The sequence below is a fragment of the Chanodichthys erythropterus genome, chromosome 24 (assembly GCF_024489055.1).
Source record: "Chanodichthys erythropterus isolate Z2021 chromosome 24, ASM2448905v1, whole genome shotgun sequence".
Classification (NCBI taxonomy): domain Eukaryota; kingdom Metazoa; phylum Chordata; class Actinopteri; order Cypriniformes; family Xenocyprididae; genus Chanodichthys; species Chanodichthys erythropterus.
This window is the reverse complement of record NC_090244.1, coordinates 27,337,419-27,355,656: the sequence shown is the minus strand read 5'-3', so window position 1 is coordinate 27,355,656 and position 18,238 is coordinate 27,337,419. Positions and strand designations below refer to the sequence as shown.

The 18,238-nt window shown below is 37.2% G+C and overlaps 2 protein-coding genes, 1 long non-coding RNA gene and 1 other non-coding gene across 5 annotated transcripts in view; 2 read left to right on the top strand and 2 right to left on the bottom strand.

The window, feature by feature from the left end:
- The window catches only part of slc7a10b (solute carrier family 7 member 10b), a 15,233-nt gene extending 14,055 nt beyond the window's left edge, over positions 1–1,178 (top strand). The window contains exon 11 of the mRNA XM_067378796.1: positions 1,057–1,178. Within this exon, the coding sequence (XP_067234897.1) occupies positions 1,057–1,178 (122 nt within the window). The remainder of the gene's footprint in view (positions 1–1,056) is intronic.
- The window catches only part of LOC137014474 (uncharacterized), a 21,290-nt gene that overhangs the window by 285 nt on the left and 2,767 nt on the right, over positions 1–18,238 (bottom strand). Inside the window, exon 2 of the long non-coding RNA XR_010893850.1 lies at positions 311–395. This is a non-coding gene — a long non-coding RNA (uncharacterized lncRNA). The remainder of the gene's footprint in view (positions 1–310; positions 396–18,238) is intronic.
- On the bottom strand, positions 2,241–2,314 carry trnat-agu (transfer RNA threonine (anticodon AGU)). Its single transcript has one exon. It is a non-coding gene; the product is annotated as a tRNA-Thr (tRNA).
- dus2 (dihydrouridine synthase 2) lies at positions 2,595–17,460 on the top strand. 2 transcript variants are annotated; one of them, XM_067379278.1, is made up of 16 exons: positions 2,595–2,744; positions 2,924–3,072; positions 3,170–3,215; positions 3,324–3,415; positions 3,495–3,538; positions 3,637–3,697; positions 10,866–10,913; positions 10,992–11,057; positions 11,181–11,251; positions 11,331–11,417; positions 11,536–11,704; positions 12,047–12,168; positions 12,302–12,445; positions 12,544–12,631; positions 16,708–16,781; positions 16,853–17,460. In XM_067379278.1, the coding sequence occupies exons 1-16, from the start codon at positions 2,717–2,719 to the stop codon at positions 17,112–17,114; spliced, it is 1,551 nt and encodes a 516-aa protein (XP_067235379.1). In that variant the 5' UTR covers positions 2,595–2,716; the 3' UTR covers positions 17,115–17,460. The 2 variants fall into 2 exon arrangements, with proteins under 2 accessions (XP_067235379.1, XP_067235380.1); XM_067379279.1 differs by having other exon boundaries at positions 2,644–2,744; positions 2,907–3,072.

The following is an 18,238-nucleotide window of genomic DNA, read 5'->3' as shown; positions in this document are numbered from 1 at the left end:
ACGTTTTGAAGAATGTTCATGCTGCTCTTTTCCATACAGAAGTGCCACATAAAGTCAATCATGCACTATATATGAGTCTTCTGAAGTCACATGTTAGCTTTGAGTGAGCACTCTTGTGAAAAAGAAGTCCACTTTAGCATACCTTTAAAAAGGACACTTAAGTGGGAACTGAATGTAATGTTTCTGGACACCAAATTGCATGGTAATTGCAATTAAATAAAAATGTATTATAGTTTAAATTAATTTTAAATGCAATTAGTTGAACTTAAAGGGTTAGTTCACCCAAAAATGAAAGTTTTGTCATACTCACCCTCGTGTCGATCCACACCGTAAGACCTTCGTTCATCGTCGGAATATTCGGATATTTTCGATAAAATCCGATGGCTCAGTGAGGCCTGCATTGACAGCAAGATAATTAACACTTTCAATGCCCAGAAAGGTACTAAAGACATATTTAAAACAGTTCATGTGAGTACAGTCGTTCAACCTTAATATTATGAAGCATCGAGAACAAAAAACAAAATAACAACTTAATTAAACAATATCTAGTGATGGGCGATTTCAAAACGCTGCTTCATGAAGCTTATAAGTTTTACGAATCTTTTGTTTCAAATCAGTGGTTCGGAGCGTGTATCAAAAAGTCACGTGATTTTAGTACACAAGGCTTCCCTATGTAATAAGTTTTTTGAAATTTCAGTGGTTCACCACTAGGGGGGCGTGACTTTGGCGGTTTGATATGCGCTCCGAACCACCTTGGCAATGGGCCTGATGCCACATTTGTTTGCACATCAGGTGCAAATGAGAGTTTACAACTGGGAGCAATTTTTTATTTTTTTTAGTGAATTTGGGTCTGTTCCTTACAAAAAATCTATTTAGAATATTTGGAATATGTTGCACAAGTTGTATTGTTTGCAACGGCATGTGGATGAGTAAATAATAACAGAATATTTCATTTTTGGGTGAATTATTTCTTTAAATTGTGTAATAATGACAACCATGCAATGATTTAATGTATTTATGAACTAAATGTATGTGTATATGTCGTCTTTTATACAGAGTGGGCTACGTACCTGGGACAAAGAGTGTTTTTTGTTGTTTTCCCGCAATTTGATCCTATTGAAATGGCAGAATGGACTGACAAATCTTCCTTCACAAGCAAAGCTTCTGGACCGCTTTGAATTTTTCTATCACTTTAATTTGGCAGCTCTTCACTTAAAGCCCACAATTTCCAGGCTTGTAGTCGTAGTAAAAAAGAAATGAAAGAATAACGCCTTGTTTATTTCAATGGGGACTGTATTTGAATGAGAATCTGCTTCCTTGAAACACTGTTTCAGCAATTATGGATTGTTCTGCACTCGGTATTGCTCACTTTTTGGTTAGGGATGTTATTTCTACTGCAGAAAACTGTTTTAAAACCCTATAATTTGCTACAGGGGTTCATTTGCAAATGTTGATACATGTACAGAATCTCTCCTCTCTTTTGTATGATGTACTTTTCAACCACATAACAGTTTCTACAGGCACTGTACGCCTCACTGGTGTAAATACATTTAAATAGTTTCTAACTCTTCACAATTTTGGTCTTTAGTCTGAATTGATATTTTTAGGCATATTTTCTTATTCTTACAGAGTATGTGATTAATTGCTTAAAATTATTGACAAGGGATTGAATTTTATATTCTCCTTTCTTTGTTTTTTTTTTTTTTTCACCCTTGGGGAAGACCTTTTCTCAATTCATAAATGGTTGTAAGAAAATAAATAAAATAATGCTTCTAGTGAGGTTTATGCTTAAAAACTGGTGAAGAACTTCAAACACTAACTCTTTTTCATAGTCATATGCTATTTTGCTTATCAGGTTTATGTTGTTATCTAGATCTAAACCAATAGGATTTGATTGATTTGCCTTAGGTTGGAAAACTATGTTAAAACAAAACCGGTTCAGTACTCTATATTGTGATTTGAGATATTTAGAAGATGCCTAGATACAGTCATTTTGTGGCTGCTAATATTCCAGTGGCAGATAAAAAAAATAAATAAATAAAAACCTCAACATTTAGCTTTACAATACAAACTGCTAAATTTTAAATATAAAACTTAAAGAAAAAAACACTTTTGCAAACTTTAAATTCTGCTATAGGGAATGAGTTTAATTATTTGTAAAACTAAAAGAGTTGTATGTGCAAGGCTGTTTGTACAAGATAAAGCAGTTAAAATACCCGAATAAATAATGAGATGTCAAAAGGCACCGCTGGGATTCGAACCCAGGATCTCCTGTTTACTAGACAGGCGCTTTAACCAACTAAGCCACGGCGCCTCCGCGACACACTTGGAAAATACGATTCTTGAAGATTAGAAGTGTACATGTTCATATTTCAAATAAAGTTGTTTATATTTTAATTAATTAGCATTTGATTTGGTTGTATGATCGTTTAGTCATTTACCACACAAAACGTTCTCTGCGCGTGCAAGTCTTTTACATTCATATTCTTACATAACACAAAACTAATTTAATTACTACTATAATATGTAGTTAACCTGCGTGCCGTTATTTGAAAATATCTATCCAAAGTTTTAAATTAGCAGTGATTTACATTTTGAAGTGAAATTATCCCATTTTCTGGGAGCGGACAGTCGCGTGGCGATGGCGTCAACACCGGAAGCGAGCGCTGTTCACGCGTGTTCACTGCAGCTGTAATGTTGACTCAAGTTGTGTTTGATGCTTGGAAGTTCTGCGCTGCTATCAGGTAAATATGAGCAAAATGAGGTTAATATAGTTGTAGTTATAATGGCACAGTCGGTGTTTTATATTCCAGACATATTTGGCTATATTATGAATATATATAATATATAGGTGTCATTTAAAGGCTTCTGATCTGCTATTATTTACATTGGCACTCATGAACAAGCTAATGTCGGTCTGCAGTGGTTCGTGGATGGACGATGATGATGGCGGACAGTGTGGGCAGGCTGTGTTTTGATCGTAAGGCTGTTCTGGCCCCTATGGTGCGGGTGGGCACTCTTCCCATGAGGCTGCTGGCGCTGGACTATGGAGCAGATATTGTGTACTGTGAGGTGAGGACGAACATTTACACCACATTTCATTCATGACTCATTTGAAGAACTTGCCCTGCAATATTCTACATGTTAACATGGCTCTGTGGTGTTTCAGGAGCTGATTGACATCAAAATGGCCCAGTGTGAGAGAGTAATAAACGGTACATCAGTTTCTGTTGGTCATATCAGATATCTGAGGATATTATATAACATCTGGTATCTAAATGGGTTCACATTAAAATATTAATAATGTGTATATGTGTCTTCAGATGTGTTGGAGACGGTTGATTTTGTTGCTCCAGATGAGCGCGTGATGTTTCGCACCTGCAGTAAAGAGAAGAGCCGTGTGGTCTTTCAGATGGTATTCAGGATTCAGACTTTCTGAACTTTTCCTGACTGCACTGTTATTCATTTTAAAACATTCTGTGCTTGTGTTTCAGGGAACGGCTGATCCAGAGAGAGCCCTGGCTGTGGCTAAACTTGTGTGAGTTGTTGTTCTTTTATTATCATACATTTAAAGTTGTTCATGTAGTGTTGCTCTTCATGAACTTGTTTAACGTGGCTGTTGTTCATCCTGAGCAGGGAGAACGATGTGGCGGCCATTGATGTGAATATGGGCTGTCCCAAGGAATACTCCACCAAGGTACGGCCTGGTTCTGTGTCAAACATACAGTGGGGTTTGAAAGTCTGAGGATACACTGAAAATCTAGGAATTCAAAACCATATTTAAAACTTGAACCATATTTAAAACTAAAATATCCAAAAAACACTAGGCCAGTGTTATATATTTTGAGTACTTACAATATCTCAAATGTTTGCAGCTATTTGTAAATTGTGAGAAAATTGCAATTTTAATGTGTGGACGTGTGAGGAGTCACCTGTCAATTGCGTCATACCCGCGTTACCCTCGGTTTCCGGTTTTATTTTGTAGAAACCATGGAAACACCAAAGACGCTTTAATATTTACACGTTTAAATAGACAAGGGAACAACTGTTTTGATATATTTATAGGCAGAAAACTAATCATTGTTAAATAGCTCAACACGTTTAGTCTTATTGTTTAAATCTAATTTTCTTGATTTTTTGCGAGTACCATGCTTTACCATTCCTCAGAGAAAAACACTATTTTGTGAAGCAGCTAACATAGCATAATCAGATGCAGCTTTATTTTTAGTAACAGTAATACAGCATTTTCTCCATCAATACATTTTAAAATTAATTGCTTGTCATTTATCAACACAAGCCATCCAGCATTTAATATGATATTGTAAAATGGATCTATCTTACTGCAGTGTGTAACAGTGTCTCACAGCAGCCACCGAGCGAACGCACAGAGTAACGTTATAACATCATTTTCAACAATCTCTCAAATGTATCTAATATGATAAACAGAGCTGCGTTACCTCATACTCATGACCGGAAAAGCGGAAGCGACGACTGTGTCATAATAAAAGTCCCGCTGCTCGTGAGGCGTGTGTTGATCAATCGCTCCAGCTCCTCGTTCAGCTCCACAACACTCGTCATGCTCTGCTTCATACTACAGTAACGTTAATAATAATCACATCCATGAACATGATTTCTTCCCGACTCCAATCCCTATTCTTTTCCACCGGCTTTGAGGTTAAGTCCCATGATTCCGCGCTCAAACTTGACGTCATCAAGCTACGCCTTTGTTTTGAATAGGCCCCTAGTGACCTCTAGTGGACATAATTCTTACGTACTGCGCCTTTAAATCAATTTGTGCTGATAACATAGGGAAAATGCCTACAGACATCCTAAAATTAATTTTAAAGGGATATTTCACCTAAAAATGAAAATTATCCCATGATTTACTCAGCCTCAAGCCATCCTAAGTGTACATGACTTTCTTCTTTCTGACGAACACAATCTGAGAAATATTAAAAAATATTCTGGCTCTTCCAGGCTTTATAATGGTAGTAAATGGGGGTTAATAAAGGCCTTCTGAAGAGAAGTGATGGGTTTTTGTAAAGAAAAATATCCTTATCAGAGCTCCAGACTGTGCCTAAAACGGTCGCATTTGCGACTAAAAATATTAATTTGTGAGTGATATTTTTGTTATTTGTGTGTGTTCGGTGACCAGTAGCCTATCACATAATTTGCTGTGTTGACGTAATTAAATGAGATAATTACTTTCATTATTCCACTCTGCTCATGCTCATCAGATAAATGTAAGGTCATAAAAAGTCTTCAGTACCTTAAATTGTAAAACAAGAGTATTAATGATCTTTTTAGGTGTCTTGTATGTTGTGGATGGAAAAACAATTTGCGATACTCCCTAATGTGATTATTAGGGCCCAAGCGAAAATTCGCGCAGGGCCCTCTTGTTCTTCAAAGGATTATTAGGGCCCAAGCGAAAATTCGCGCAGGGCCCTCTTGTTCTTCTAAGGATTATTATTAGGGCCCAAGCGAAAATTCGCGCAGGGCCCTCTTGTTCTTCTAAGGATTATTATTAGGGCCCAAGCGAAAATTCGCGCAGGGCCCTCTTGTTCTTCTAAGGATTATTTTTATTATTTTTTTTTTTTTTATTTTTTTTTTTTCCGTCTTCCGGGGCTTTTTGGGGGCCTTAACATGCTCAAAAACTCTTGAAAATTGGCACACACATTGGAATCCGCGGCCATTAGGACGCCGGAGAGGCTGGTACCCGGGCGTGGCAGGGGGGCTCGACAGCGCCCCCTTGAAAAAAGTCTGAAAACTTGGTCCATATATTAAACATGCTTGCACGTATTAGTATGAAACTCGGTACACATATAGACCTCATCGGGCCGAACAACTTTCGCGCTCTAAGTTAATCGCCACGCCAACAGGAAGTCAGCTATTAAGGGTTGTTTGAAAAACGCATGCTCTGGAATTTGATATACTCCTCCTAGACGATTAATCCGATCGCCACCAAACTCGGTCAGCATGAAGTCAAGACACTGATGATTAAAAATTGCCAGGGGATTTTTGATATCTCGAACGGTTTGGCCGTGGCGAGGCAACGAATTTATGGCGAGAAAAAGGAAACAGGAAATGTGTTATAACGTCTTAATACATATATTGATCTTTATGAAACTTCACGAGTGTGTTCGTTATAGGAGTCTGATCACATGGATGTGACTATTGTGAGTCAAAGTTATAGCGCCACCAACTGGCAGCAGGAAGTGTATCACTTTTTGAAATGTTTTGAGATCACCCTCTTATTTTTACCTGATTTGCTTCAAACTTCATCAGTGTAATGTCAATACACAGCAGATGTAGACCTATGACAGGATTTTTGATATTTGAAATATTGTTGCCATGGCAACAGGTCAAACTGTAATAATATTCTTGAGTGTTTTTGAGGCTCTTAACATGCTTCAAATTGCATGAAACTCGACACACACATCAATATTGTCAACCAGTAGACATGGACAAAGCCATAGAAATGGGCGTGGTGGAGGGGCTCAGTAGCGCCACCTTTTGACAAAAGTGGGGGTTAGTTTTTCCTACAGTCACCAAACTCGGTACACATATTATTCTCATCAAGCCGGACAATTTTCTAATTTACATTCATTAGCTCCGACCAACAGGAAGTCAGCTATTTTGGTTTGAATGTTAATTTTTTGAAAAAACAGGCTATGAATTTTATACTACTACTCCTACAGGGTTTATCCAATTTACACCAAGCTTTTTTTAACTTGTTGCGAACACATTGAAGTTGTTTAATTGCAAACGGATTTTGGATATCTCAAACGGTTTGGCCGTGGCGAGGCAACGAATTTATGGCGAGAAAAAGGAAACAGGAAATGTGTTATAACTTCTGCATACATTGATTGATGTTTATGAAACTTCAGGAGTGTGTTGGTTGTAGTAGTCTGATCACATGGATGTAACTATTGTGAGTCAAAGTTATAGCGCCACCAAATGGCAGCAAGAAGTGTATCACTTTTAAAATGCTTTGAGATCACCCTCTTATTTTTACCTGATTTGCTTCAAACTTCATCAGTGTAATGTCAATACACAGCAGATGTAGACCTATGACAGGATTTTTGATATTTGAAATATTGTTGCCATGGCAACAGGTCAAACTGTAATAATATTCTTGAGTGTTTTTGAGGCTCTTAACATGCTTCAAATTGCATGAAACTCGACACACACATCAATATTGTCAACCAGTAGACATGGACAAAGCCATAGAAATGGGCGTGGTGGAGGGGCTCAGTAGCGCCACCTTTTGACAAAAGTGGGGGGGTTAGTTTTTCCTACAGTCACCAAACTCGGTACACATATTATTCTCATCAAGCCGGACAATTTTCTAATTTACATTCATTAGCTCCGACCAACAGGAAGTCAGCTATTTTGGTTTGAATGTTAATTTTTTGAAAAAACAGGCTATGAATTTTATACTACTACTCCTACAGGGTTTATCCAATTTACACCAAGCTTTTTTTAACTTGTTGCGAACACATTGAAGTTGTTTAATTGCAAACGGATTTTGGATATCTCAAACGGTTTGGCCGTGGCGAGGCAACGAATTTATGGCAAGAAAAGGGAAACAAAGTGTTATAACTTCTGCATACATTAATTGATTTTGATGAAACTTTGGCTTAGTCTTCGTTGTACAAGGCTGATCACATGGATTTGAGTATTGTGATTCAAAGTCATAGCGCCACCAACTGGAAGCAGAAAATGTGTCACTTTCAGCATACATTGAGATCACCCTCTTATTTTTACCTGATTTGCTTCAAAATTCATCAGAATAATGTTAAAACTTGGCACATGTAATCCTTTGAAAATGGGCAGGGAGGAGGGGCTCTATAGCGGCACCTTGTAGTGCAGTAAATGTGGAGTGAATTTGACATAGTCCTTTGATGTTTAACCGTTTTAAGTGCCTATTGCCCGCTGTGCACAGTTGCCCTGAAGCCACCGGGGTGGCGGTGCCACCGGGCTTGGGCCCGCCATCGCTGCTCGCAGCTATATTTAACTTTATTTTCATTAAATAAATGTGAGCTCTGCATCTTTTAAGTCTTCAGGCTCTCGCAAAAGTGCTTCAGAGCAGCTCGCATTCAATGATTAGTCCACACTAGTCAACCGATTGCTTTATATTATTCATATTGTAATGTGTTGTAACGCTTGCAACAACATATATATTTTTTTTATCTTCCTCATCTGAACTTGAATGAGCAGCAAAAGCAAAGCACATGCATTTCAAAATAAGAGTCCTGTATTTTGGCCTGTTCATTAATCAAAGTTGTATGTATATTAATTTCCTTTGTTTGTTATTTGGTTACATAAAACAATTGTAATATATTTATATATTTATTTCCAGATATTTATATTTATTTTAATTTGATTCAAAGTAAACTGTTGTAGCTTCAGGAAGGAAAGACTAACAACATTATTTGACACACAATATTCAATATAAAGATTATAGTTAACTAAAATCATTAAAAAACATTTTTTCATTGCTTGAAAAAATGTTAATACTGAAATAAAAATTTATAAAAACTAAACAGCCATGTTTAAAAACAAAACAAAACAAAAAATTAAACTTAACGAAAAATGAAAGCAGAAAATATAAAAATCTAATTGGATTCAAAATATTAACAAAAACTATAATAGTATTAAGTGAAAATAGTGACTTAATTTCTCAGAAAAGTCACAAGATGAAAATGCTGAAACTGAAGATATATAAACAACAGGATGATTAAAAGTAAGTGATTTAAAATGTAAGTATTTTTGGTGCCTGTTTTTTTTTTTTTTTCCCCACTATAGGAGCCAGTGGCTCCTTAATGATTTTTTTATTCATTTTATTTTATTATTTTTTATTTTTTTTGTCTGGAGCCCTGTTCATTTAAAACTTTATGAACTATAATAACCAGCTTGCGGCAATCATCTGTACGCAAGTCGACTTATGGCGGAAGAAGCGTGACGTCTGAAGCGAAGCATGTTTAAAACTTAAATGTGGATATATTCTTACAAAAGCTCATCGCTTCACCTCAGCAGGCTTTTATTAACCCCTTGGAGTATGGATTACGTTTATGATGGATGGATGCGCTTTTTTGGGGTTCAAAATCGTGAGCCCCATTCACTCCCATTATAAAGCTAAAGTAGTATAAGTCATATAAAGCTAGGCTGGCTTGAGGGTGAGTAAATCATGGGATAGTTTTAATTTTTTGGGTGAACTATCCCCTTTAAGTTTTCAATTCAACTTCTCACTCAAAACAGGATGACGTGTTTTTGTTCTCATCTCAATGGTTCCCTTGACAAAAACCCAAACAGATTTTCCCATTGTCTTTTTGCAGAAAATAAGCTCGGTGACCAACAAATGTTTATGATTCTTACACGTTCTGCTCATCATGATAATCTCCAATAATGAACAGTATAAATTAACTACACCAAGGTCACATGACTTAAAGGACGCCCTCATTAAAGGTGCCCAAGAACGTTCTTTCAAAAGATGTAATATAGGTGTCTCCTGAATGTGTCTGTGAAGTTTCAGCTCAAAATACCCCAAAGATTTTTTTTAAATTAATTTTTTTTTAACTGCCTATTTTGGGGCATTATTAACAATGCACTGATTTACACTCGGCGCCGCCCCCTTAAATCGCGCGCTCCCTGCCACACCTGCTGTCGACTATATTACAGCGCATTTACAAAGTTCACTCAGCTAATATAACCCTCAAATGGATCTTTACAAGATGTTCGTCATGCATGTATGCTTCGAATTATGTGAGTAAAGTATATATTTGGATGTTAAAGTTTTATTCTGAGTGAATTTGAGGCTGTTCTCCGTGGCTGACAGCTAATGCTACACAGTTGGAGAGATTTATAAAGAATGAAGTTTATGCATTATACAGACTGCAAGTGTTTAAAAAATGAAAATAGTGACGGCTCTCTTGTCTCCGTGAATACAGTAAGAAATTATGGTAACTTTAGCCACATTTAACAGTACATTAGCAACATGCTAACGAAACATTTAGAAAGACAATTTACAAATATCACTAAAAATATCATGATATTATGGATCATGTCAGTTATTATTGCTCAATCTGCCATTTTTCGCTGTTGTCCTTGCTTGCTTACCTAGTCTGATGATTCAGCTGTGCACAGATCCTGACGTTAATACTGGCTGCCCTCGTCTAATGCCTTGAACATGGGCTGGCATATGCAAATATTGGGGCGTACATATTAATGATCCCGACTGTTACGTAACACTCGGTGTTATGTTGAGATTCGCCTGTTCTTCAGAGGTCTTTTAAACAAATGAGATTTATATAAGGAGGAAACAATGGAGTTTGAGACTCACTGTATGTCATTTCCATGTACTGAACTCTTGTTATTCAACTATGCCAAGATAAATTCAGTTTTTGAATCAAGGGCACCTTTAAGCTTGCAACAACTCTTTCAGGCTTTGTTTACTTGGTCAGTGTAATGATGTTTAATGTCCTCTTGTCTCATTTAGCCGTCTTTTCCAAGACACATAAAAACCTTTAAAAATCTCAAGAGGGTTTTACTGATGTGTTCTGTATTGTAGAATAAAAGTTGAAAACATCTTGAGCTTGTTCTCCACAGACTTTATTTAACTAAAAACTCATTGACTGCAGGGCGATGGAACCGGAAGTGCTCAAACGAAACTCGTTTCTGGGTTTTGACCTATAAGAATACTTCATCCCTGTTCAGTGTTATGATGATAACTTAATTTGTAACGAGAGAAACATATTGAAAGAAGCATTTGCATTTGTGGTCTAATTCAACATTATTTTTATGTATTTATTATTAATATTTATATCTTCTGCTGTCATGTATACATTTCACATCATCTCTCATAGGGAGGAATGGGATCGGCACTTCTCTCTGACCCAGAGAAAATCGAAGCTGTAAGTTTTCTGCATTTTAACTACCTCAGTATTTATGAAACATTTTCTTTATCATTATTTGAACATCTTGTCTTGTAGATTCTGAGCACTCTTGTGAATGGAATCTCAAAACCCGTTACATGTAAAATCAGAATCCTTCCTACAGTAAGTGACGCTTTTCTGTGTGTTTTGTTGTAAAATAATAAGGAAGCTAAGAAACCCTGATATATAAAATGACATGTATTGTTCCTGGTAATTAATAATAACTGACGACATGTGCTCTTTCAGCTGGAGGACACGGTGAATTTAGTGAAGAGGATTGAACGAACGGGAGTGGCGGCCATAGCAGTGCACGGCAGGTTAGAAGTGTTGGTTAAACGTGTGCTTACAGACGGATTCTTCTTACGTCTGCTTACAACGTCTTTATATTTGTGTCAGGATGAAAGAGGAGAGGCCGCGGCACCCGGTCCATTGTGATTACATACAGGCCGTCGCTGAGAGCGTGTCCATACCTGTCATTGCCAAGTCAGGTTTTACCCTACATCACATTTATGCCACAACTGCTTGAATAGAAACTGTTTACATATGGTATTATTGATTTCTGTTGTTATCGTTGTGTTTTCATTACTCTCTCTCTCTGTAGTGGTGGCTCTTCAGACATAGTGAAGACATTTGAGGACATCGAGACGTTTCGAGTTGCTACAGGAGCGTCATCTGTCATGATCGCCCGGGCGGCCATGTGGAATCCTTCAGTCTTCCGCCAGCAGGGGGCGCTGCCTGTGGACGCGGTCATGGAGGAGTACATCAAATACGTATGTGGGACAACATTTATGTATGTCTTCAGTTCAGCCATAAATTATTTAAACAACAAATAAAGATGTAGCAAATAAAATTGATAAAAAAATAAAAAATGAAAATTGAAAAAAAATAAAAATAAAAATTTAATGGATAACAAAGTTGTGCAACAAGTCATAAAAAATAAAATGCAATAATATACTATGTTAAATAAAACCCCTTTAAAAGTAAATGTATCAGATGACTGGAATAGCAAATTAGTCTTCCATGAAAATACTCTAAATCTTCCAAATAGTGATCCATGTAAAATATGTTGTTTATGAGTCTCAATGAGATTTTTTGCTTATGTTTACTAACAGGCTGTTCGCTATGACAATAACCCGTTCAACACCAAATATTGCTTATGTCAGATGCTCAGAGACAGAGTTGAGTCTCCATTTGGAAAACGGTTACATGCAGCTCAGACCAATGAAGAAATATGGTAACATGATTTATATGGTAATATGCTTTGCACATGTGGAATTGCTTTCAAGATAGCACAAGATAAAAATGACACTATTAATGAGTGGAAGATTTAATTAAATGTGCTGAAAAAAAAAGTTTCTGTTTTGCAGTGAGGTGTTTGGATTGACTGACTTCTACATGAAGACCAACGCTCAACTGGAGGCTAGAAAAGCGGCCCTACAGACCAACGGTGATCAGTCGGAAAACCCTAAACTGGAGGATGATGTCATTACGATGCCTGTCCGCTTTGAAAGGTGCATTGTGACTGTCTCATGAGCCATGTGGCCCTAGGAAAGCACTTTGGCTTGTACACTGTATTTACTGTATGTGCGATTGTGTGTCTGTTTCCCAGACGAGATTATCCACCTCAGATCACTCCGAAGATGTACCTGCTGGAATGGAGCCGAAAGGAAAAGCTCGATCAGCCTGTTTATGAGACGGTCAGTTCCAGCAGATAGCAGTGGTTCTCGGAAAACCTCCATTGAGGCCTCAAAAAGACTCAAAATTATTTAAGCATCAAAATAAGACAAAACATCAATTTCTATTCACCACCTGTAAAACTTTTTTCTTTTTTGTTTGTTTTTTTTGTTTCAAACACCATGATTTCTCCTAGTCTTAAAAAAACCTGGATATATAAAGTAGCCTAATTTTAAGTGTGTAAAGTCTTGTGTGTGTGCATTATTTATTTATATATATATATATTACAGTCAAACCCCAAGTTATTCAGATATTTGAGATATATTTTTATTAGTGGGTGCAGGAAACTATAGTTATAGTCACATCTTATATATCATGTACAATCTGTATACATGTATTATTAAAAAATTTAAATTTCCTATGGTTTAGTGTTAAAAAAAGGAAAAAAAGAGAAATCGTAATATCGAATTGCAATTCTTAAAAAAAAATCACAATACATATCGGATCGGCAGCCAAGTATCATGGTAGTATCGAATCGGGAGATAGGCGTATCGCCCCAGCCCTAATATATATATGGTTATGAGAATGTGATATGACTTAGATATTTTTTTGATGTAATTATATATTCTGACGCGCTGCATGTTTCAGAGCAAAGCACAGCAGTTTGTTCAGTTTCAGTTTCCATTCACAGTAAATGCTAATCTGCAAGTGCTGCGTTTGAAATCGCTTATAATTTCCATTTGTGAACACGTGTGCCAATCATCATCTTCCCAAATGGTTGAAAGTCGCTTCATATTTTGATAGCAATCACTATGTTAAGCGGTCTAAATGTATTTTTATAAATATATATATTGTCTGTGGGAGGTGTAGGACCATAAAATGTTCATTTAATCATTGTTCGGTCCAAACTAAAGGGAGGTTGGGAAATGTTTTCAATGCTAGCAGGCTAAAGTTAGCATTTTCCCAGAACACCTACTGCATCTTTTAAGCCAGTTTAAATCCAAATCCTCATATATAACTACAGGCATAGGCGCCGATTTATGTTTCTGCCGGTGGGTGCCCAGTGCCCCACATCAACCCCCATATATTATATTACAGATAAATCCACGTTCAGGTTTCACGTTCCCTAATAGTGTAGTGGTAGGATTTTCGTTAATACAGTCAGAGGTCCAGCTGTGCTCTAATTATCAGTGGTTCGAATCTGCCCTCATATCGTTTTTTTTCCCCTCATAAAGTAAAGAAGGTGATTAATGTTTGTATATCACTTTTTTTTTACGAGTGTTGTCGCGAGTCATGCTCCCGCTGATATCTCATGCAAGGAAAGTTTGAGCGCGCTGATGTATCTGATCGAGAGCAGAGCCATTTGTGCTCTCGCATCACTTGGATGCACTCTCGACGTTTGCCATTAAAATACTGCCATATAAACGGCCTTAAATAAACTATAAAAAAGGGTGAAGATAATGTCTGAAAGCTCTAATTGATTTTCTATTGGTTAAAATCAATGGAGAATATCTCGTATTTTTCCGTGGGTGCTCGACCATTTCCGTGGGGGAATGTTACTGGATCGGCGCCTATGACTACAGGTGTCCCACTGGGATCAGTCCTGGGTCCTTTACTATTTATCATTTATTTATTGCCACTTGAAAGCATTTTTATGAAATTTGGTAACCATTTTCACTGTTACACGGACAACGCACAGCTCTATTTATCTTCAAAACCAACTTCAGAACTTCCTCCATGCTCTCTGTCTGTTTGTCTGAAATTAAAGCTTGGTTTTCAAGGAATTTTCTTAAGCTTAAAGGTGCCCTAGAACGTTTTTTTACAAGATGTAATATAAGTCTAAGGTGTCCCCTGATTGTGACTGTGAAGTTTCAGCTCAAAATACCCCATAGATTTTTTTTCTTTTTAATTCTTTTTTTTTTTTAACTGCCTATTTTGGGGCATCATTAGAAATGCGCCGATTCAGTGCGCGGCCCCTTTGAATCCTTGCGCTCCCCGCCCCCGAGCTCTCGACTCTAATACACAGCATAAACAAAGTTCACACAGCTAATATAACCCTCGAAATGGATCTTTACAAAGTGTTCATCATGCATACTGCATGCATGCATCAGATCATGTGAGTATAGATTTATTTGGATGTTTACATTTGATTCTGAGGGAATTTGAGGCTGTTCTCCGTGGCTAACGGCTAATTCTACACTGTTGGAGAGATTTATAAAGAATGAAGTTGTTTATGAATTATACAGACGCAAGTGTTTAATAACGAAAATAACGACAGTCTTGTCTCCGTGAATACAGTAATAAACGATGGTAACTTTAACCACATTTACCAGTACATTAGCAACATGCTAACGAAACATTTAGAAAGACAATTTACAAATATCACTAAAAATATCATGATATCATGGATCATGGCAGTTATTATTGCTCCATCTGCCATTTTTCGCTATTCTTGCTTGCTTACCTAGTCTGATGATTCAGCTGTGCACAGATCCTGACATTAATACTGGCTGCCCTTGTGTAATGCCTCGATCATGGGCTGGCATATGCAAATATTGGGGGCGTACATATTAATGATCCCGACTGTTACGCAACAGTCAGTGTTATATTGAGATTCGCCTGTTCTTCTGAGGTCTTTTAAACAAATGAGATTTATATAAGGAGGAAACAATGGAGTTTGAGACTCACTGTATGTCATTTCCATGTACTGAACTCTTGTTATTCAACTATGCCAAGGTACATTCAATTTTCCATTCTATGGCACCTTTAAGAGGAGTAAAACAGAAATACTAAAATAATCTGTCAAAGACCAGTGGTACTACAAGAGTTTGGGTGTTATCCTCGACAATACTTTCGAAGCACATATTAACAAGGTTACTCAGACGCCTTATTATCACACATGTAACATTTAAAGGGATAGTTCACCCAAAAATGAAAATTTGATGTTTATCTGCTTACCCCCAGTGCATCCAAGATGTAGGTGACTTTTTTTTCTTCAGTCGAACGCAAATTATGATTTTTAACTGCAACCGCTGCCGTCTGTCAGTCAAATAATAGCAGTGGATGGGAACTTCAACTATAACAGTAAATAAAACTTGCTTAGAAAAATCAAAATTAAACCCTGCGGCTCGTGACGACACATTAATGTCCTAAGACACGAAACGATCGGTTTGTGCGAGAAACCGAACATTATTTATATAATTTTTACCTCTAATACACCACTATGTCCAACTTCGTTCAGCTTCCTGTTAGTGAGGTCAAAAAACGCGTTGTGATGACGGAAGTGATGTCTTGCCCATATACTTCAATGAGTGTCAGACATCACTTCCGTTGTCAGAGCGCGATCAGACCTCACTAACAGGAAGCTGAACGAAGTTTGACATGGTGTATTAGAGGTAAAAAATGATATAAATACTGTTCGGTTTCTCGCACAAACTGATCGTTTCGTGTCTTAGGACATCAATGTGTCGTCACGAGCCGCAGGGTTTAATTTGGATTTGTCTATGGAAGTTTTTTCGACTCTTATTGTTCAAGTTCCCAATCACTGCTATTATTTGACTGACAGACGGCAGCGGTTGCAGTTAAAAATCATAATTTGCATTCGACTGAAGAAAAAAAGTCCTCTACATCTTGGATGCACTGGGGGTAAGCAGATAAACATCAAATTTTCATTTTTGGGTGAACTATCCCTTTAACCACCTCCGCCCAGCCCTCTCAATGAGGAGCACTGCTATTTTGGTCATTCTCTTGTTACTCCACATATTGACTATTGCAATGCTCTTTTTTTTTTTTTTTTTTATGGTCTTCCCCTCAAACTCTTACACAAGTTACAGTTCGTGCAGAAGTCAGCTGCATGAATAATCACTAGAACTCTTAAGATGAAACACACATTTCCTGTTCAACAACTGCACTGGCTTCATGTTAAACAGCATATTGAATTTAAATTTTTGCAATAACCTGCCTCCTTCATATTTATCTGACCTACTTTCAACCTATATACTCCCTCTTGAACTCTTAAATCGTCCTTTAGTTCTTCCTGTCATGCATTTGGCTCCTATGGGATCCCGAGCCTTTAGTTTTTTGTTTGTTTACTTCTTAGGAACAGCGAACTCAAGATCGAGCGTTTCAGTCCACGGTTGTTGTGGCCGATAAGAAGTACCGTTCTACGCTGTGGTGAGTTTGGCGTCTGATACGCTCAGACTCTTTGATATTTCTGTCTCTGATTCCATGTTTCCTCTGTTCAGGGAGAAGTCGAAGAAGTTTGCGGAGCAGGCCGCTGCTATAGTGTGTTTACGCACTCTTGGGCTTCCAGAGGGTCGGATCGGAGAGGAGAACAGTGGACTGGTAAATAAACGCAAGAGGGACGACAACAAATGTGCAGCACTAAATGACAATGAGTCAGCAGCTCGAAAGAGACACATAAGTGAAGTCCCACCAGAAGAGGAAGAGGAAATGAGATGCAGGACGAAAGTTGTGAATGGTGACTGTGGTCAGACCACAAGTTAACATTGGCCACACTATTTCATTCCTCTTTATTTCAAAGCAAAGTGCCGTTTTATCTGACAAATTACCGTGTTTGCTTTTAAGTTTGTTAAATCCAGCGTTATCAAGTGCCATTGCAGACTAGTAGTGTTTTCTATTAGAAATACTGGTTTGTAATTTGTTGTATGCCCCTGTTTTGCATGGACGATTTTTCTTAAATACTTCTATAATTATTTTGATGGATTTCCACTCTTCACCAGAAGGGCGCAGTGTAGCTCCAATTACTTACAGTACAAGGAAGTCAAAACTGCTACCATACTGTCATGAAACTTTTATTTCTCCTTTAGCATCTGGAAATAAACCATTTTAACTATGCATTTGAACATTGTGTTGAACTGTTTTGTTTCTCAAAACCTAGTATGCTGCATAACTAGACAGCATTTTGGGCATTATAATCCACAAAGCTGTACGGGTAAGCAGCCATGATAACCAGCTTCAGCCAAGACGAAATAAAAGCAAAAAAAGTAGCATTTTAAACAGGCTTTCTTTTTAATAAACTGGTTGGATACTCTATTAAACCAAGTTGTATAGTAGTCAACATTTGAAGTGGATAAATACCTTTCATCAAAGTTGTCCTAAAACCTTCTTAGGACAACTTTAATGAACTTTTTTTTTAATCCACTTCAAATGTTGACTACTATATATCTGCATATAAGCTAGAAAAAGGACTAACATTGAAGAAAATTCACACCTTACCTGTAAATAAAACTGTAACAGCCATAATAATGGGTAACACTTTGTTTTAGTGTCCTTATAGCATGTTACATGTACTTACTGTGGTAAATTATGCATAATTATAACCCTTCAGCGAGTGTTATTGTTATTACTCAGTACTTAAATGTATAATTACACTGTAAAAAGGACACCTTAAATGGTTAAATTGTAAATTAAGTCGATTTTATAAGGCTCGTACACTGTTACCATATAATTGTTATATTGTTTGGTCATTTTGCAGTGTTAACAACAGCTGCAGTATCCATTATTTAAGCGGAAACAGTGGTTACCATGGTATTTTTTTTTTATGTAAGTGCGCTTACTGTTTTGAGAGACGACCATATTCTGACCTTGCAAACTAAGTTTGTATTACC

Excerpts from the sequence above, each read along its gene's own strand:
- dus2 (XM_067379278.1), top strand. The coding sequence starts at position 2,717 with ATGCTTGGAAGTTCTGCGCTGCTATCAG. Across the intron at positions 2,745-2,923 it reads AAGTTCTGCGCTGCTATCAG|TGGTTCGTGGATGGACGATG; the intron begins GTAAATATGAGC and ends GTCGGTCTGCAG. Across the intron at positions 3,539-3,636 it reads CTGGCTGTGGCTAAACTTGT|GGAGAACGATGTGGCGGCCA; the intron begins GTGAGTTGTTGT and ends CATCCTGAGCAG.